At 40.5% G+C, this 21,654-nt stretch overlaps 2 protein-coding genes across 2 annotated transcripts; one reads left to right on the forward strand and one right to left on the reverse strand.

Moving 5' to 3' along the window:
- Positions 1–610: 610 nt before the first annotated feature.
- Positions 611–18,510, reverse strand: TAF7L (TATA-box binding protein associated factor 7 like). Its single transcript, XM_006051844.4, has 13 exons — positions 18,239–18,510; positions 15,150–15,232; positions 14,185–14,263; positions 13,128–13,261; positions 12,372–12,498; positions 12,069–12,124; positions 9,411–9,452; positions 8,487–8,559; positions 8,041–8,154; positions 7,423–7,611; positions 7,109–7,221; positions 5,760–5,819; positions 611–1,569 (listed from the first exon to the last, which is right to left on the reverse strand). Exons 2-13 carry the CDS (start codon positions 15,213–15,215, stop codon positions 1,525–1,527), a joined length of 1,098 nt encoding a protein of 365 aa, XP_006051906.1. The 5' UTR covers positions 15,216–15,232; positions 18,239–18,510; the 3' UTR covers positions 611–1,524.
- Positions 18,511–19,684: 1,174 nt separating this feature from the next.
- Positions 19,685–21,395, forward strand: LOC102404909. Its single transcript, XM_025275914.3, has one exon. The coding sequence runs from the start codon at positions 19,788–19,790 to the stop codon at positions 20,802–20,804; it is 1,017 nt and encodes a 338-aa protein (XP_025131699.2). The 5' UTR covers positions 19,685–19,787; the 3' UTR covers positions 20,805–21,395.
- Positions 21,396–21,654: the final 259 nt, after the last annotated feature.

Genomic DNA, 21,654 nt, shown 5'->3' on the forward strand with positions numbered 1-21,654 from the left:
GCATTTTCCCCCAAGCATTCCTTGTGTCTTCATCCCTTCTGCACAGGCCCAGCCCATACATACTGACTTCCCCTTCTCTGCCCTTGGCTTATTACTTTCAACTTGGAATGGGAGCACTAAAAGTGGCAGAGAAGACTTGGGGGCTCATTTCCTAGAGTGGCACCAACCTCATCAATTGAGACCAGACCTGGGTCAAGCTGGGCTACTTCCAGAAAACCTTCAGCTGCCTTTTGGTGATAAGCATTATCACCCTTAATTTCCACATAAGGACACAGAAGTTCTAAGAGGTGTAGGGACTTGCCCAAGTTAGGTAGCAGAGCCAGGATTCTAACCTTGTGTTCCTTTGACTACAACATAATTCAGTGCAAATATTGGAGCTGCCATTTTTAATCACTTCTCTGTACCTTTTCTCAAAAGCCCAATGATGTATTGTGAATATGAATTTGCTTAGTTCATTAGGAATCATCCTAAGAGCTCTTTAGAAGGATGCCCCAGTGCTGACAGCATCTTCTGTCATTTCCTAACTGCAGAATTTATTGCTTGTCTCACCAGTTTCCTTTTGGATTTGAATGTACTTCTCGTGGGAACTGTTTTAATAAAGTGACAGTAATCCACTTAAAGAATTTTATTGCTTAAAAACACAGACTAGAAAAAAAAAAAAAACACAGACTAGAAAATCTTAATACAGCTAGAAATAAATGAACTGGCCCAGGGTTTTTAAGGATGTTTTCACAGGCATCTGTTTTTGGTTTGGGTCATGTAGCTTGCAGGAGTTCCCAGACGAGGGACTGAACCCTGGCCACACCAGTGAAAAGCCTGGAATCCTAACCAGTAGGCTACCAGGGAACACTCACAGGTATCTGTTTTTTCCTAACCTTTTCTGGTGGGGGTTAGGATGAAGCGGTTCAGCATAAGGATAACAGCTCAGAATTTCACCTCTGCTCTAACTATTCCCATAGCTGCCAAATAACAACCAGGCACAATTCTAAAAATACTAACAATGGAAAGAAGATGGTGGCAGCAAGAAATTTCCCCTGAGCAGGAAAACAGCTGCTAATGCCTCAACAAAGATACCTCACAATTTAGTATCAACTGCTGCCAGGAAGGCATTTAAATTCACTGTGGTGGGTTCTAGCACTTGGCAGAAATGGTTTGACTTTGTTCTGTTTCAGTAAATATTTGAAACAAGCAGAAGAAAAAGTAAAATCTATGCAGACTGGCTATATAGCCTTCGGATTAAGACTGTCTGCCTTTGGCAAGCATGGCCAAATTATCTGATGGCACCATAGTAGAGAAGCATTTAAGAAATTCTTAAAACTTTATAAAGAAGCCAAGTCTCATAGTTGAGCTGGGTCTTCAGGTCCTACAGAACTAGCCAAAAAAAAAAAAAAAAAAAAAGGTTCAGAGAAGCAAATACAAATGATTTGGCATAAGGCAATGAAAGGAAAAGAAACAGGCACAGTTTATCTAGACTTCAGTCTGGATGGTGAATCGAAGGCCTGGGTGCCAGATTGAAGACTCTCCTCACTTCTTCAGGAAATAGTTCAGTTTTTCCTGGAGATAACTGAGCTGTAGGGAGAGGGAGAAAAAACATGAAAAATTCATCTGAAATCTTAAGTTCCATTACTTGATCTAGAATTTACTTATGTAAACCAAATGGAAAGACTGTTATTTGGCATTTATAAGGTTATCTCATGCAAAGAGTTGACTCATTGGAAAAGACTCTGATGCTGGGAGGGATTGGGGGCAGGATGAGAAGGGGACGACAGAGGATGAGATGGCTGGATGGCATCACTGACTTGATGGATGTGAGTTTGAGTGAACTCCAGGAGATGGTGATGGACAGGGAGGCCTTTGTGTCCATGCGGTCACAAAGAGTCGGACACGACTGAGCAACTGAACTGAACTGAACTGAACTGAAGGTTATCTTACTTAGTCTTAAAATGTTAAAAAAGAACAGTGCCAGTCAACTTTTAAGTTCAGATTCCATCACTTGCATCTTCCTCTAATCTTTTCCTACCTCAATTTCTCCTATATACTTCTAGCACAGAAGTTTTCCTGAGTTACTGTCCAGGTGAAAAAGCTTTTAAGGTTTATTATGAACTACACCAAAAATCTAAACTCTTAAGCCTGGCATCACCACCTCTGAGCCATTGTGCATGCTACTTTCTATACAGAATGCCTTTGTTTCTCTGTCTCTTTATTAAACCCTGTGTCTGTGTGTGCTCAGTTGCTCAGTCGTGTCCGACTCTTTATGACCGCATGGACACAAAGGCTCCTCTGTCCATGGGATTTTCCTGGCAAGAATACTGGAGTGGGTTGCCATTTTGTGCTCCAGGGAATCTTCCCGACCCAGGGATCGAAACCCAGTCTCTTTTGCATTGGCAGGCAGATTCTTTACCACTGGGCCACCTGGGAAGCTTATTAAAACCCTACCCACCTCTTAAGGCCCTAAACACCATTTCTCTATGAAGTTTTCTCTAATCTCCATGGAGAAAAGTGAGTTCTCATTCCTTTAAATTCCTATCCCTCTCATGGATGTCTCCCCAACTGGAGGCAGAGATTGTGTCATAAGCATTTTGTAGTTCCCTGCAGAACCTAGCTTTAAGTAGGCACGCAATGAATCTGTGTTGAATAAATGAGCTAACATAAAGGGCTTCCCTGGTGGCTCAGCTTGTAAAGAATCCACCTGCCATGTGGGAGACCTGGATTTGATCCCTGGGTTGGGACGATCCCCTGGAGAAGGGAAAGGCTACCCACTCCAGTGTTCTGGCCTGGAGAATCGCTATGGACAGAGGAGCCTGGTGGGCTACAGGCCATGGGGTCGCAAAGAGTCAGACATGACTGAGCGACTCAGCACACAGCACACAAAGGACTCTAAGTGAATAGAGTACAGCAATAGTTCTATGTTGAAAATAGCACTTCCCCAATATTAACTACTTATATGGAGGAAAATGAAGATGTTTAGTGGGTGTTGAAGCAATCGTGGCATTAACTGTTCACATGGTTGTATATAAGCAGTACTTGGGTGAGTGATGTGCCGAGGGGAAGGGCATATACAGAACGTGGGAATTCTCCTGACCTTGTTGGTATGGGGATGGACATGGGGGAATGGCATCACTACCTTAAGAGCCCCATACTAGGGAATTCCCTGGTGGTCCAGTGGTTAGGACTCTGCACTTTCACTGCTGAGGTTCATTGCCTGGTCAGAGAACTAAGATTCCCCAATCTGAATGGGGCAGCCAAAATAAATAACTAAAAAGAGCCCCATGCTAAGTCCATCCTCATAATAAGACCACCAGTCTCTTTAAAACCATTATCCTATTCTTAACCAGCATACATTTCTGTACAGCTGCTTGACCTTCACTAATCCCACACTGCTCTCTTCTCTCTGCTCACTCTCTGGGGGCTTTAAATAATGGTCTTTCAAGTTAGAAATCAAGCCTATGCCCTTAACGCTCCCTTCTCCTTCAATGCCCAGAAACTGACCTGAGTCCCATCAATTCTAACTTTAAAATATATTCTCTCATATATAAATGTTCACAGCAGCATTATTCGTGATAACCAAAAGGTGGAAACAACCCAAGTGTCAACTGATGGATAAGCAAAATGTTGTATATCTGTACAATGGAATATTATTCAGCCATAATATAGAATCTAGTACTGACATATTCCACAACATGGTTAACTTTGAAAACATTATGCCAAGTGAAAGAAGCCAAACACAAAGACCATGTATTTTATATTTCCTTTTATATGAAATAATCAGAATAGGCAAAGTAGGCTAGTAGAAAGAAGATTAGTGGTTACCTAGAGCTGGGGGGTGGGGATGGGTATGGAGTGTGTGGGAGGGTCAGAAGACATGGGAAGTGACTGCTAATGGGTACAAGTTTCTTTTGGGGGTGATGAAAATGTAAAATTGATTGTGGTGATGAATGCACAATTCTGTGAACATACTAAAAGTCACTGAATTGTACAGTTTAAATGGGTGAATTGTATGGCACATGAATTTATATCCCAATAAACAGTTATAAAACATCTTATTGCATTTAAAAATATATATATTCTTTCTGAATGAAATAATGCCATTTTCAGCAACATGGATGGATCTAGAGACTATCCTATTAAGTGAAGTATTAAGTCAGAGAAAGACAAATATCATATCACTTGTATGTGGAATCTAAAAAATGGTACAAATGAACTTATATACAAAACAAAATAGACCCACAGACATAAAAGCAAATTTATGGTTACCAAAGGAGAAAGAGTGGGGAGGGATTAATTAGGAGTTTGGGATTAACATATACGTGTTTGTTGCTGTTTAGTAGCTAAGTCGTGTCTGACTTTTGCAATGTCCATGGGACTTCCCAGGCAAGAATCAAACTCACATCTCCTGTTTGGCAGGTGGATTCTTTAACACTGAACCATCAGGGAACCCCATATACATATTACTATGTATAAACTAGATAAACAACAAGGACCAATTGTATAGCACAGGGAACTATACTCAGTATCCTGTAATAACCAATAATGGAAAAGAGTCTGGAAAGAGATGGCTCCAGTGGTAGAGCCCACCTGCAATGTGGGAGACTCAGGAGACTCAGGTTCAATCCCTGGGTCGAGAAGATCCCATGCAGCAGGAAATGGCAAGCCACTCCAGTATTCTTGCCTGGGAAATCCATGGACAGAGGAACCTGGCAAGCTACAGTCCACGGGGTCACAAAGAGTCAGACACAACTGAGCACATGATGGATGGATGGATACACACACACACACACACACACATATATATACACACACACATACACACAAATATAACTGAATCACTTTGCTGTACACTTGAAACTGACACAACATAGTAAGTTAACTATACTTCAGTAAAAAAAGAGAAAATATTTATTCTATCTCCATTTCCACCTCCTTATTTCAAGTTACCATCATCTTTTGTTAGACTACAACACAGCCTCCTAACTGCCCTCTCAGCTTCTAGTCCTGTCCTCCCACAATCCATTCTCCAGATATCAATAATCAAAGGGATCTTTAAAACTTTTAAATTAAATGTCACTTTCCTGCTTTAAACTCTCCAAGGTTTCCCATTGCATTCTTAAGACTAAAACCCATCCTCCTTATCATGGCCTGCAAGGGACCATACAATATGGCCTCTGCATACTTCACCAACCTCACGTTGAGTCACTTCCTTGCTTTAAATACTTGAGGTCCTCAAAGAGACCAAGCTCTTTCCCAGTGTGGGACCTGGCATATGCTCCACCCAAGAAGCTCTTCATATCCTTTTTGCTTGGACTTACCCTTCAGGTCAGCTTAAATATCACTTCCTCAGAAAGGCTGATTATGATCCCCCCTCCCAATTTAATTCAGGACTCTCTTTATTCAAAGCACACCCCGGACTCTCCTTCATAGCTCTCCTTTATTATTTGCACCTTTATATTTGTATTATAATTTGTTTACTGTTGATCTTCCCTGCTAGACTGTTCGTTCCATTAGGACAAGTATTGTATCTGTCTTATTCAACACTGTGTGTACATCCAGTGCTTTTCACTTAATAGGCATTTAATACCTGCTGAATGAGTGAATTTTCACAAAGACTTTGTTTCAACCTGCTACCCTCATTTAGAAGATTTGGGCCACTACTATTCCTATGAAAAGAACAGCCAGAAATGAGATTGGGGGATTCCTTCTATCAAATAATTTATTGTATCAAACAAATAATTTTCTGGTTGATGTGAAAACACACTTCTCACCTGCTCAGTTTTTTCTTCTTTCTGTAACTTAAGCTGCTCCAGCACAGAGTGTAAATGATTCTGGAAAGCAAATCATATAAATGATGAATGCTGAGTCTCAAAGGAAAAGAGAACCAAGAGAGACAAAGAGTTTGGCAAATAATTTGATAAATTAAAAAAAAAAACTGTTGTAACAAAAGGCTTTTAAAAAGGATTTAGAAAAAGACTGTCTTTATGTGTGTAACTGAATCACTTTGTGAAACAGAGACTGGCACAACACTGTAAATCGACTATACTTCAATAAAAAAAATTTAAAAAGGATTTAGAGCTTAAAAACTATGCTCTCCAACTACAGGGACATTTGATTTGATTTTTTGACCCTACAAAGCAGTTTTTTTCTTGCCCTAAAACAAACAGTTGGAATGCCTCCATTTTACCTTTCTCTAGCTTAGCACAAATCCTTTGACTGTGGTGAACCATTTAAAAAGCTGGCCTGGAATTAGTTGCTGACTCTTTCATTCCCCTGCACTCGGACAGAATATTATCATTCTTAACTAATACTGCATGCAATAGTAATCACGATATCTGTATCTTTCAGAGTATGTCCACATCTATTATCTCACTTGGTTATTCTGAAGGACAACACTCTGAATAAGTACAGTTCTGTATCAAGTTTCTCCCCTTCAATGAGAAAAGCTCTACAGAAAAACAATCTGGCAAGAAATTCCCCAAATGCTTCAGAATTTCCCTCACTATAAAAGGGGAAGAAACATGGCCTAGACATACATTTTCCTTTTGCTGAAATGTGTATTAGTAATATATGCATTAATTTGTATTAATAAAACTCAAGCACGATATTAATTCTTATTCAAGCAGGCATCATGAAATTTAAAAATTAACTAATTCTCTTTCATTGCAATGAATACATTTTGATACAGAGGAATAGAATTCAATCTATGCTCTACCACTTACTGTGGTCCCTGGCAAATTACTGACCTTTGAATTTCAATTTCTTATCTATAAAATGGGAATAGTGACAGTACCTGTATTTCAGGGATGTCAGGATGAAATGTAGTAACACATGTAAAATGCTTAGCTCTGTGTATGCCTTTCACATTGTTAAATGTTTCATATTGGCAATTATTATTTCAAGTCTGCTGGTCCCTTCCCCCAAATGCTTATATAGGATGAACAAAATTACTCAGGTAAAACAAAATATGGCTATCTTTTATTAGGGATTTCTAAAGCGGTTGCTCAGGTTCATGAATGAACTAGAATGCTGTGCAGAGATGAGATGAGTGGAAAACACAGAGATGGGATTTTGAAAGTAAGATATCTAGATATCTTTATACCAGCCAACAAGAATTTACCTTGAGTGTCAGGTTTTCCACTTTCTTGATGAGATCCTTCTGTCTTTGTGCCCTGTGCTGAATCTCATGGAGCATTTTCTCTGCGTATTGAGTGTACTTCTGAATTTCCATGACTAACACAGAGAGACAAAAACCTCAGGTATCTATTAAACAAGGCCTAAACTAGTGGACCAAGGTCCAAATCAACTAAAACTCCAGTACATATTTGAGCAATAATTTCTCAAACTTAACTTTGCATCTAATGCAAGTTCAAAGTCAGTCTTTAGTACTGGCACTCACTCTGGCCCACCCTTTTGTTTTTCCCTCTAACTTACCCATTGAGCTGGTTCCCTCCTTTGCCTCATACTGGTCATATTCAATCAACTTGGTTCGTAGCTCCCTTTCCATATCCTCGTCATAACAATCTTCCTCCTCTTCATCATCATAGTCCTCCTCCTCCTCTTTATCATCCTCCTCAGTGTTATTGCTAGAATCATTGCGCATCTCCTGAAGCACATAATATTCTAAGGGTTTTAAAAAAGAGGAAGGTGAAAACATTTGAAGCTTTTCAAATGACTCCCACTCCAGCTGCAATTATACTCCCCCTCAAGTTTACTGGGCAACCAATGAATTTCATAAATAATTTTTCTCACAGGAAGATGATTCCCTTTATAAAACAAGGACAGAAAATACGAAACAGTGTAAGATTCATTCATGTATTCAATGATCAAAATATTTAGACAACCAAGGGCCCATAGGAATTTTAGAATAGCAGTGATGGATGGGATATTAGAACCCCAATATAAAACCCCTTAACTTGAGGGACCAATAAGAGGCAAGAAGGGCAAAGGGATCATTTCTTTGTGATTGGCCTGTGAGTCTGTGGAGAATGGGCCTACACACAGTCAACACTTGCTCTCTCTGAATCTTCTGCTTGGCCTTTATTAGCACACCTGGTAAGGTATGACACCGCTTATAGCTGCTCCTTCCTGAGGCTATTGCATAGCTAGGAATGGAGCCTTGACTTTCTATTTCCTTGGTTTCATCGTCAGCAATGACCTCCCACCCTAAAAGCAGAGGAAGTCAAGGAAAAGGCAGAAAGAAAGAAGGCAATGTTGAAAGGGAAAAGGCTCTCTATCTGAAAGTGCTATTTAATTTAGTCCAACTTCAGGCCATTTGTAGCTGGATTCCTAGTATGGATAAATGTTTTATATTGAATTACACAAGTAGATTATTTCTATTATATGAATGTACTGTTCCTAGCTAGAAAGTAACATTACCCCAAATTCTAAGTTCTATACATTAACGTCAGCACACAAATACCAGAAATGAGGGCTTGTCACCAAGTGCATTTGAGGTGGAACAAACTGCACAGAAAATATTTAGTATAAAAGGATACGGGCCTTGACAGCTTCGGCATCTGAACACAGCAGTCTTTTCACTTCCTTTTCCACCTCAGGAGATTCAACGTGCTGAACCACAGTAGGGAAAAAAGGAATACCAATAATGTCATTTAACACCCTGTGTTTTGCAGGAATGGCCTTTTCCTACATATGAAGGAATTAAAAAATTTAGGCTTAAGATACATCCAATCAAATTTCTACTTTAAACAATGCTGTTTATGAAGGAAACTTTGATCGGGGTCTATATTTTTGTACAGCAAGCTTATTTTTCCCAATCAATTACTTGAGACATTTAATCTTTTCAATCTGCAACTCTAAAGGCTCTCTCAGAAGTACCACCCTTAAGTTGCAGTTATTAATTATTTGCATTGACCCTTACTAGCAAAAAACTACGATTTTTTGCTACTTAGACATAATTTTGTGTAAAGACCCAAATTCCCAGATTCTACTTTCCCACATCTTTATTAGAGAGTTTCCTATAAAAACAGGACCCTAGCCTGTTTTTATACACATTCTCACTTAAATCCAGTTTTAGACAATTATCTCCATGGCAACCAATCATCGTGCCACAAATAGAAATTAGAACTTTGAGGGGGAATAAGCAATTCCAAAAAAACTGCTGGTAAAAGTGAACTCTGGCTTCCAAGAAAATTTTTTAAAATAAATATCACAGAAAAGAAGCAGATTAAGATACCAAGACTACTGATCAAATTGCATCTTCTGCTCTAGGAGCTGTCAAACATTAAACAATGAATTCTTCATTTTTCAGTGAATCAAATTCAGTCTATGTGTATGGGAGTGGGGGTTACAGGTGAGAAGGAAGGCTCAAAAGTAAACTTGATAATTTTTTGGGTTTGTTAAAAGCTGCAAAATAAAATCCACTCTAGGTAAACAATAAGGTTATATTATGATTTGTCTACCTCAGAAAGGTCCATTTCTTCAATTTGTTTGAAATCAGCAACCTATGAACGAGAAGACAGTAAACAATGAAGTTGTTCTATCTTACTAAAGTTTAAAGAGTTCTAGACCCATTCTTAACATAGTTTTCTATTTAGTAGACACTCAATAAATGCTCTAGACTAACAGTATAAAGCCAAAGCAACTGTGTTCATAGATTAAACATAGTAAAACTATCAATTCTTCCCCAATTGATCTATAGCTTTAATGCAATTCCTATCAAAATTCCAACAACGTTTTATGTAATACATGACAAACTTATTCTAAAATGTATATGGAAAGGTACAGACTCTAGAATGGCTATAATAATCTTGAATAAAAAATAAAATAAAATAAATCTTCCTGATTCCAAGACTTATTACAAAGCTACATTGTGGAATTGGTGATCAACACACAGATCAGTTGAACAGAATAGGGAACCCAGGAAAAAAACTCACACAAATATGCCCAACTTATTTTTTTTTTTTGCCCAACTTATTTTTGACAAAGGTGCAGAAGCAATACAATGGACAAAGGGCAGCCTTTTTAACAAATGGTGCTGCAGATTTTGGACATGCAAAGAAAAAAAAGGAAGAATCTTGAACTAACCTTCAAGTACAAAAATTAACACAAAAATAGATTGCAAACTTAAATGTAAAACTTTTTTTTTTTTTTAATTTTATTTTATTTTTAAACTTTACATAACTGTATTAGATTTGCCAAATATCAAAATGAATCCGCCTAGGAGAAATCTTCAGGATCGGGCTAGACAAATAGTTCTTATAATTGACATGAAAAACAAGATCCTTAAAAGAAAACAAAATCAATAAATTGGACTTCATCAAACAAAAATCTTTAGCTCTTTGAAAGACCCTGTGAAGAAGTTGAAAAGACAAGTTACAGACTGGGAGAAAATATTTGCAAACCACATATCTGACAGAAAACTAGTATTTAGAATATAAAAAAGAACTTCTCAAAACTCAACAATAAAAACAATCCATTTAGAAAATGGACTAAAGGCATGAACAGACACTTCATTGAAATGGACATACAGATGGAAAACAAGCACCTGAGAAGATGCTCAACATCATTAGCCATGAGGGAAAAGTAAATACCACAGTGAGATCACTACACAATATCAGAATGACTAAAACTGAAAACTAGCGACAACACCTAATGCTGGTGAAAATGGAGAATTGGATTGTGTGAACATTGCTGGTGCTAATGTAAAATGGTGCAGCCACTCTGGAAAATGCTATGGGTAGTTTCTTATAAAACTAAATATGCAACATATCCAGTAATTGTACTCTTGGGTATTTATGCCAAAGAAATGAATACTTATGTTCACACAAAAATCTGCTGGCAGCTTTATTTATAACAATCAAAAACTGTAAACAACCCAGATGTTCCTCTATGAGCGAACAATTAAGCAAACTATGGTACATTCATAACACAGCCTACCACTCAGCAATAAAAAGGAAGGAACTTTTCATACATGCAACAGTCTGCATGGACCTTAAGGGAATTAATCTGAGTGGAAAAAAAGCCAGTTTCAAATGTTATACTTTGTATGATTCTACTTATATGACATTTTCAAAATGACAAAATTATAGAGATGGAGAACATATTAGTGATTAGCGGGGGTTAGAGCCTGGTGGTGGGGGTTGGAGGGAGGTGGGTGTAGCTTTCAAGGGCAAGATGAGGGATCCTGGTAGTGACGATACTGTTTAGTATCTTGACAGTGTAGGTAGATACACAAACATACACATGGGATAACTGCATAGAACTAAACACATGCAAGGACTTCCCTGGTGGCTCAGCAGTAAAGCATCTGCCTGTCAATGCAGGAGACATGGGTTCAATCCCTGGATCGGGAAGATCCTCTGGAAAATGAAACAACAACCCACTCCAGTATTCTTGCCTGGGAAATCCCATGGACAGAGAAGCCTGGCAGGCTACAGTCCATCGGGTTGCAAAGAGTCAGACATGCCTTAGTGACTAAACAACAACAACAAACACATGCACACACATACAGAGGAGTACAAGTAAAACTGGAGCAACTTGAAAAAGATTAGTGAATAGTGATAATGTCAATTTCTTGTTTGTGATATTGTACTACAGTTTTGCAAAAAGTTACAATGGTAAAAACTAGGTCAAGGGTACATGGTGTATCTTTTTTATTGCTTGCAACTGCATGTGAATCTACAATTATTTCAAAATAAAAAATTTAATTAAAAAAGAAGCCAAGGCATAGTACTCTTGTAGTTTTTCCAGGGTTCTACAAATCTGAGGTAAGGTTAGGAATACAACCACATTTCCCAATCCTCAGGTTCTGGCTGGGTTCACTTTAAAATAAGATTTTGAAGCTGGAAATGTTTGAAAGCGTTAGCAGAAGTTTCAAATTCATGACACACCTAGATTCCTAAACACTAGCCTATAACTTCAAGAGTCAAGTCTGTTTTTGTTCATTACATATTTCCATTTGTTAGCACACAGTGCCTGGCATGTTGCTCACACTCAATAAATGTTTACTGGACATATAAATGAGTGAACAAATGAACATCCAACTGACTGTCTCCCTCCTCCCCCACATAATCCTCTCCCAATCCACCCAGAAGACACAGAAATTGCATGCCACAAACCTTTTTTATTGTTTTGCGGAACCTTCTCTTTCTGATATTCCTAAGTGGTGGAGTAACTGAAATAAATTCAACATGGTGAAATGTATGTATGATTGATGGTAGTCACATATTTATCTGAATTGGACAGAGAAAGCTCACACTATAAGCTACAGACTCATGACACGACTTGTTCTTTTAAGAGTGTCTAGATGCCTCCTGAACCAAATACCTAAGTGCGACAACAGATCCTTGGCTCACAAGTAATCAGAACTCAGCAGATAAATATAGTTAGCCAGAATGAGCAAGGGACTGTTGTTGACTTACTGCCATGCTTCCAGGTATATTTTTTCTTTCTTTGCTTTTCAGCTTTCCTGATTGCTTTAGGATCAGTAGAGGTTACTGGTTCTTCAGGAGAAGGGTGAATATCAGCATCAGCAGTGCACACAAGCATCTACATTTGACAAAGACAAAGAAGCTGACCATGGCCACAAATCTTCAGTTAGTAATAGATCATGATCATTCTTACCACCAGAAATCCTGGGGCACAGAAGGAGAATGATACTTGGCATTTCCAGAAAACCAAGTATTACATACTCTCATATTCATTCCCTCTCTATCTCAGCAGCACTGCATATGGACGCTGAGGGGTTTTTGTTTTGTTTTGTTTTTTGCTCAAGTGCTTACCACTGCAGAAGGAATACGGCTGAAAAAAAAGATATATCTTAGCATTCTGATTTAGAAAGAAAATAAAAAAATCAACAGTAGAGATGATGAACAAGAACCAGTGTAAACCTCCCGAGTTAGCAGGAAGTTCAGACGAAGATCCCAGATGTTCATATTTTTCAAATAATGATAAATGGCAAACAGGAGGCTCTAAAAGCTATATGGATAAAATTAAGTAGTGAAAAGTGATGGATCAAACACCAAACTAGCACATGACATTGTATTCCTGTGCAATTGAGCTGGAAATTAGAAATGACAAACAGGTGAAAGGAGAATTGAAAGAAAGAAAGAAAAGGAGGAAGAAAGGAAATCCTAAAAGGATATGAGGGTGAATAGATTAAGAAAGCTTGTCCATACCTGGGAAACATCTGCCGTTTTATAAAAACTTTGTCTATCCAGAGTTTTTAGGCTTCCAATAACACAAGGCAAATCAACCAGCTTAGCAGCTAGTGAGACATTGTCTACCTCAACAACTGCATGACGTGCGTCAGCTAAAGAAAAGTAGAAAAAATTAAGGTTCACATCTTCCCAATGTACTCTTAAAACTGATGGTTTGAATAATGAAGACTTATGTGAGACAGATGAGTCTTTCATTGAAATATTATTTCTCATAATGCTAGAACTGGGTACACAACCAGCAACTTCCCAGAGCAAAGAAAATGGAGTATATGGAGCTCTTTTTTTTTTTCCAGTTTTATGTCACTCAATCAAAAGTAGATAAGTTTCTTGGTAATGGTTGTGAACTAAAAGTGAATGAAGCAGTAAATCTTCATTCTCATCTTGAAAGACCAACTCCATTCGTTCAAACCCATTCATTTGGACACCATTAGGAGCACTTGATCATGTCACTGAACGTGGGTGTTTTCAAAGGGAAGGGTTGATTCTAGAATAGTACTAGTAAGTCTCAAGTTATAATCTCTAGTTAAAGTCACAAAGGTAAAATTCTATACAATAGCCAGAGAGAGAGAGAAACAATACACTACCTGAGTGCTGGGATTATGGGCCATTTAAAATTTTATTCTTCATATACCTTTCCATATTTAAAAATCTAATAAATACTATAAAGATACATCACTTTTGTGAACAAAAAATAGTAAATTCACTTGTTATTCCCCTAGACAGTCAGAAAAACTTGCATCTAGAAGACAATCACCAGTATGTAAATCCCACAGTTGACCTCCAAGTTCTTTCTTATACACACCATGATAATTACCTCGAGTTTTATGCAAGTTCTATTTTCTTTCCTCTTAAAAAGAAGAGATGGGAGTGACTGAAGCCTCTCTTTGAGTTCATCAAGGCAGAGACCACATTGTATTCTTTGCCACATCCTTGGCATCTAATACTATGCCTGACACACAGCAATCCCTTAATGAATTACTATTCAATGTATGGTGAATGGATATTAACTACTTACAAAATAAGTCAATTTTTAGTTTATTATTCATGGAGGAACTTCCAGAATGCACCATCTTTCTGACAGTGGAAGCATGTTCCTAAAAAGGAGGTAAATTGAAAAATCAGAAGGATCAACCATCAACTTAGCAGCTAATAGAAAGATATGTCAGAGACAGTCCTCCTTTAAATAAAACCTTAAACTTCTCAAACTTTAGGAAGAGTGCCATGTACCATGTGATACTGTGCACTGTGAAGTCAAGTTAGGAAGAAGTTGACTCTAATCTCACTGTTGTCTCTCAGTAGCTACAGATAACGCCTTCTCCTAGCTGTACATTCCTGGTTTTCACTGTTCCTTCAGTGGTAGTTGCTAAGGGAAGGCTTAGCTGCAGTTTACTGGGTATATTTGTTGTTGTTGTTGTTGTTCAGTCGCTCAGTCATGTCCAGCTAATTATAGGGTATATTAATTAACCCCAAGTGAGGAAATACCTTTCTGAAGCCCATCCTTAATATAACTTTCTTAGACTAAATAATACTTGAACACAGGTATCAACAGGGGAAGAAACCCTAACACAATGTTGAGGTGAGCTTCCACAGCCTCGCATGGTGATGAATCTGAGGAGACAGTGCTGACCACTCGACTGCCCCTTTTGAGGTGACAGAAAAGAAGTCTATTTTAGAAGAGTCCTGTCTTGGCTGTCCAGTGAGCAAAGCTCTTAGCATCGGTGATAAGTGACTGAGTCCATCATCGTCCTACCCGTTTGCCAGGAATTCAACCAGGAAGATAAGTGGCATGTGCAGGATGAAAAAAAATACCGCTTAAAAGAGTACTTGCTGGGATAGAACTGCCAATAGAACACGACTCCTGGGAAACAAATGTTCTTGGTTTTATAGCCTATCTTAAATAAACAGAAATATTTAAGAATCCAAGCAAAGCTAATACCTATGCAGTGAAGATAACTGGTCTGAGATACAAGGGTTTCTTACCACAGGCAGACGCAATATAAACTGGTTCTCAAGTTCATGAGGAGGTTCATCCTGGCTGCTACTCATCTCTTTTTTTTCGAGTTCTTGAAAACAGAAATAAAACCAACAGAAAGTTACTAAAAATTCCTCTTGCTCCCTCTACCGACCACTTCTGGTAGTACTGGTTAAATTATACGATATCTTGCTAATAACCCTCACTGGAATGTTGTGTATACAGCTTGGAAACATCTTATTTGATATATCTTGATTATTTCTAAAAGCCATCTTGCGAGCATGTGAGCTAAGTTGCTTCAGTCGTGTCCAAAGATTTGGGACCCTATGGGCCATAGTCTGCCAGGCTCCTCTGTCCATGAGATTCTCCAGGCAAGAATACTGGAGTGGGTTTCTATGCCTTCCTCCAGGGGATCTTCCCCACCCAGGGATCGAACCTGTGTGTCTTATGTCTCCTGCATTGGCAGGCAGGTTCTTTAACCACTAGCACCACCTGGGAAGCTACACACACACACACACACAACGAAATATGGGCTTCTCTTGTGGCTCAAGTGGTAAAGTATCCACCTGGCAATGCAGCAGCTGCAGGAGATGTGGGTTCAATTCCTGGGTCAGGAAGATCCCCTGGAGGAGGAAATAGCAAGCCATTCCAGGATTCTTCCCTAGAAAATCCCATGGACAGAGGAGCCTGGCATGGGGTCACAAACAAGTCAGACACGATTGAGCAACTTTCACTTCACTTCATACACACATAAGGAGAAGGCAATGGCACCCCACTGCAGTACTCTTGCCTGGAAAATCCCATGGACGGAGGAGCCTGGTAGGCTGAAATTCCATGGGGTCGCTAAGAGTCAGGCCCGACTGAGCAACTTCACTTTCATTTTTAACTTTCACGCACTGGAGAAGGAAATGGCAACCCACTCCAGTGTTCTTGCCTGGAGAATCCCAGGGACGGGGGAGCCTGGTGGGCTGCCATCTATGGGGTCGCACAGAGTCGGACACGACTGAAGCAAAATACACCTTCTGTAAAGTGAATAATCTCCAAGTTAATCTTCATTTTTTAAATCTTATTTTAACTTCTATTTGAGATACATCTGTAATAGCTTGCATTTTGGGTTTCAGGATCCACACTACTTCTGAGGAATTTTTTCTCAAAAATGGAAATAAAGCCATGTACATATATGAAATCTGACAAAGTTTTCTTATGTTCTAAGGACACTGTGCTATACATCAAGTTATAAAATCTTATACTTTTAAGTTAGACAAAAAGCTCCAGATAATGTACAGTTCCTAATACTCTGTAAACCATTAATTGAGTTCTGAGTTTTCTATTTAAATCTCACTTAAAAGCAATGGGAACTTTTTTAAAAAAACACACACGTGAATATAACAAAAAAGAAGCAGACTAACAGATACACAGAACAAAGTAGTGGTTACCAGTGGAGAGAGGGAAAGGGAAGGGGAAATTTGGAGGTAGCACATTAAGAGGTACAAACTATTAGGTATAAAAATAAGCTACAAGAATATACTGTACAACACGGGGAATGTACCCAATATTTTATAATAATAAACAGAACATAGTCTTTAAAACTCTCAATCACTATATTGTACACTTGTAACATATAGTACTGCATATCAACTATACTTCAATAAAAGAAGAAATTGGAAAGGAGGGGACAAAGAATATTTAACATTATCAGTTAACATAGAGAAAAAGGAAAAAAAAAAACAACAAAAACCAAAAAAAACAAAAACAAGTGAGTCTGAGACCCTTTTATAGGTAAATCATTCACTAGTTATGGTTTCAGTCCTTTAGGTTGACTTCAGAAACTACCAGAAGAGCACAGGAGCACAAGAGAAATCAAGAACTGAGATGAGACATCCAGGATGAGACAGCAAGGGAAGGGAGAGGGAGAGAGAAAGAAAAAGGGAAAAAAGGGACTGATGATTTGTGATAGTCATTTCTCTCTTTTTCCTGCTTCATACAGTTATACAAACACATGCAACTCATAAATACAAAAACTAAATGTAAAGGTAAGGGGAAAAGTTAATTTAAAAAATCTTGGAACTGGGTACACTGCCTAATATAAAAGCAACAAACATTTATGATAGGGAGCAGAAGTACAGATTCACAGAAGTAGCAGAAGTACAGAAGAACTAGCTGCTAAGCAAGATTTTATCAGATCAGTAGTAACTTTTAGATTTCTCAGCAGAACTAAGACTAGGGCATTTTGTTCATTTCAGTGCTTTCTGGCAACTCCTCTCTTATGAAAGAAAGAATGTAAGAACTTGGAATCATTTCAAAGAAGGTAATCACCCTTAGTTGAAATGAGTTTTAATGAATTTTTTTAAAGATCTGCTACCTGAAAATTTGGCTTAGACAGTAAAGAATCCGCCTGCAATGCAGAAGACCCGGGTTCGATCCCTGGGTCGGGAAGATCTCCTGGAGAAGGGGATGGCTTATGCACTCCAGTAGTCTTGCCTGAAGAATTCAATGGACAGAGGAGCCTGGCGGGCTATAGCCCATCGGGTTGCAAAGAGTCAGACATGACTGAATGACTAACACAGTTTCACTTTATACAATGAACTGGTTGTATCATCAAGAAAAGCATCCACTTTTTTGCAGCAAGCACTCTTTGATACCGAATTAAATTAACAGGACCGCTCTTCACCATTCTCTCTCTCTCTCACGCGCGTGTGCACACACATACACACACACACACACACACACACACATTTCACTAGCTCCACCTCATTTCACCAGAGTTAGAACTGGAATTAGAATTATAGCTAGATGGAGAGTGCCTGATCGCGTGCTCCCAGCAGCATAACTCAGCACAAGCCTAAGCTGGTACTTTCTCAAGTTTATTGCCGCTGGCTGCAGTTTGGAGGCAATGACCACTCCATCCTTATCCAAGCAGGGCACTAAGCTCCCAAAGGCAGAGCGCGGCTCCGAGTCTTTGATCCCATTTCCCTAGAAAATCTCTCTCGGGTCCAAGGGGCCCTAAGCCTTAGCGTCACCCCAGGCCAGCTTGGAAGGGTAGCACAGCACGAAGCCCTTTGGTGCCCATCATGCGCCCTTCGACCGACGGACTCACCCGCTCCTCCGCTGATTGGCGCTGGGACCGCCTCTCTGCCCAGAGGGTTTCCAGAGGGCGAGCGGGCTACCAGGCTGCGTCCAGCGTTGGCGAGATGCAGGCGACCGGCTGACTTTGTAGCCACAGGTAGGAGCCTCGCGCGCCACCCCTCCCCACCTCGCCACGCCTCCTCCACCGCCAGCCCAGCGTACTGGAGGGTGGCCTCGAGGCGGCGGCTAGCTCGCCGCGTGCCTGGGAGGGGCGGCACGAAGGGTTCTGATCGCCACGGGGAAACGGCCTCTCTGGGGCCTCACGGAACAAGGCTGCAGAACAAACACCCTTGACCCAGGGACGACCCTTGGAACGGCCGTGGGAGTTTTGCCAGTACACAGTGATATCTGTACAAGGGCTGGCACAATCGGTTGCACTGCAAAATCCATTGGGTTCGACAGATTTGTTAGAGAGGTGACCTCGTCTGGTGACAAATACACTGCCGCGCAAACCCATTAAATAACAGAATCCGAGTCCCAGCTACTTTAACGGAATTAACTGATCCCTTCTCAACGAAGTCACTATTTTATATCGTTTGTACAAAAGATAGCAGGTAGTCCGTTTATTTTTTCTTGTGGTCACCACAGTTCAAACTTCTAATAGTCCGTTTCTGACAAAGATTCTTAGAGGAAAAAAACATCTTACCTTTCTCTTGGAGTAAGTTTTCCACAGAGGCTTGGGCAGCGGCCTGGGTGCCAACGGCAGCAATGGCGGCATCACCGGGAGGGTCATCAGCAGGAGTTTGGATGCCTTGGTCACTAGCAGTTTGGGCTCCATGATCGCCAGAAGTTTCAGCTCCATGGTCAGCAGGAATCTGGGAATCTTGGAGGCTCATTACTCCTGATTTTGGATTAAATTCCGAGAAACTGGGGGGACGTGCCTCAGGGAGCTCTGTGGTCTACGTCGTTGAGATTGTTAAAATGGCTTCCTGTTGCGTCACGAGATCTAACAGAAGCCAGGATTTCCTAAAATGATGTCAGAGGTATCCCCCTTAAAGACACAGGGGTAATATTAGAAATATTATGGGGTGCCTGTTAGAAGATTATAGCCATGATGTCTCTGTTGCCTTCACTTATCTAAACTTCATGGTAAGAAATAAATATTTTTAGAAAACTAATTGTTGTATCCTCATTTCTTCTGGATACGCGATTTTTTCCTTCAATGAAGCTAAATTGCCAGAGCTTCAGATCTACGCAGAACCGTTTTTGTCCCTTTGAGAATTCAGCCACTGAACTTTAGCGTTATTTGGTGGGGGTACATTGAGGATTGCAATACAAAATGGACCGATGAAACTAGTTTTTTTATTTCCTGTAGAAAATTATTGATGGCATTTATTATATCAAAAATATTTAATAATAATTCAAAGGAAAATTATTTTCCATAACTGAGATAGTTAAGTAATCGTGTGTTTAGAATCCTATGGGCGCAGAGCCTGGCCGCCGGGGCCCCTAAAGTACTCCTTCTGTCCGGCCAGCCCGCTGCTGTCGCCGGAGCCCCGGCAGGCCGGGCTCTGCCGGTCATGGTGCCGGGCCAGCAAGGGGCCAGCCCGGAGGGGGCGAGCGCGGTTCTGCCCCAGGCGCGCAAGCGACAGCGCCTCACACACCTTAGCCCGGAAGAGAAGGCGCTGCGGAGGAAACTGAAAAACAGAGGAGCAGCTCAGACTGCCAGAGACCGGAAGAAAGCTCGAATGAGTGAGCTGGAGCAACAAGTGGTAGATTTGGAAGAAGAGAACCAAAAACTTTTGTTAGAAAATCAGCTTTTACGAGAGAAAACTCATGGCCTTGTAGTTGAGAATCAGGAGTTAAGACAGCGGTTGGGAATGGATGCCCTAATGACTGAAGAGGAAGCAGAGACCAAGGAGAATGGAGTGGGGCTGGTGGCCAGGTCTGCTGAGTCTGCAGCAGGTGCAGGCCCAGTTGTCACCCCTCCAGAACATCTCCCCATGGACTCTGATGGCATTGACTCTTCAGACTCTGAGTCTGATATCCTGTTGGGCATTCTGTTCAACTTGGACCCAGTCATGTTCCTCAGATGTCCTTCCCCAGAGTCTGGCAGCCTGGAGCAGCTCCCAGAAGTGGACCCAGAAGGACCCAGTTCCTTACCGGCCTCCCCTTCTCCATCCCTGGGGACGTCATCAGCCAAGCTGGAAGCCATTAATGAACTGATTCGTTTTGATCACGTATATACAAAGCCCCTCGTCTTAGAGATGCCCTCTGAGACAGAGAGCGAAGCCAATGTGGTAGTGAAAATTGAGGAAGCACCTTTCAGCCCCTCAGAGAAAGATCACCCTGAATTCACTGTCTCAGTGAAGGAAGAACTTGTAGAAGATGACTTCATTCCAGAGCTGGGTATCTCAGATCTGCTTTCAACCAGCAACTGCCTGAAGCCATCTTCCTGCCTGCTGGATGCTTACAGTGACTGTAGCTGTGAGGGTTCCCCTTCTCCCCTGAGCGACATGTCCTCCCTGCTTGATGCAGACCATTCTTGGGAGGACCCTTTTGCCAGTGAACTCTTTCCCCAGCTGATTAGTGTCTAAGGAGTGATCCAGTGCTGATGCTCTGACTGTGGCACTGCCTGGAGGACAGCACAAAGGCCTGTGCTTCACCCAGAAAGCCAAAGTAGAGGGGGTGTGGTCCTAGAGAATTCCTTTAAAGTATTTGTTCAAGCCTCCTAGGTCACCCCAAGTATTGTCTTTTGACCTTTAGTGGTCCAGGGTACGTAGATACATTACTATGATCCAGAATTACAGCTTCTGAGGGTGTATCTTTATCTTAAGGGCGGTGGTTTGCCCTGAAGTACTTACACAAGGGTCACGCAATGTGTTTCAGACATGGAGTTAACGAATGGTCCTTTATCAATTTCTCTTTTCCCTTCTCAGCATCCCAGGCTTGCCTCCGACTTTAGGTCCTTTAGTTTGCTTCTGCAAGCAGAACACCTACCTGAGGGGGCTCCTTTTCCCTCATGTACAGTTCAAGTAAAGATCAAGAATCTTTTGTAAAATTATGGAAAACTACTATGTAAATGCTCGATGAAATCTTTCCGTGCTAGTGTAACTTTTGGACGGTGCTTTCTCCATTTATTTAAAACTACCTGTGCAATTAAAAAGTACAATGCAAAAAAAAAAAAAGAATCCTATGGACAGTGTGAATTATGTAATTAACTTTCCTTTCTATGGCTGCTAGGAAACTCAGACCCAATTTCCATCCACCTCTTAACAACTGTGAACCTTACTGGCTGTTCTGCTGCTGCTGCTGCTAAGTCACTTCAGTCATATCAGACTCTGTGCAACCCCATAGACGGCAGCCCACCAGGCTCCCCTGTCCCTGGGATTCTCCAGGCAAGAACACTGAAGTGGGTTGCCATTTCCTTCTCCAATGCATGAAAGT

The sequence above is a fragment of the Bubalus bubalis genome, chromosome X (assembly GCF_019923935.1).
Source record: "Bubalus bubalis isolate 160015118507 breed Murrah chromosome X, NDDB_SH_1, whole genome shotgun sequence".
NCBI classification, from domain to species: Eukaryota; Metazoa; Chordata; class Mammalia; order Artiodactyla; family Bovidae; genus Bubalus; species Bubalus bubalis.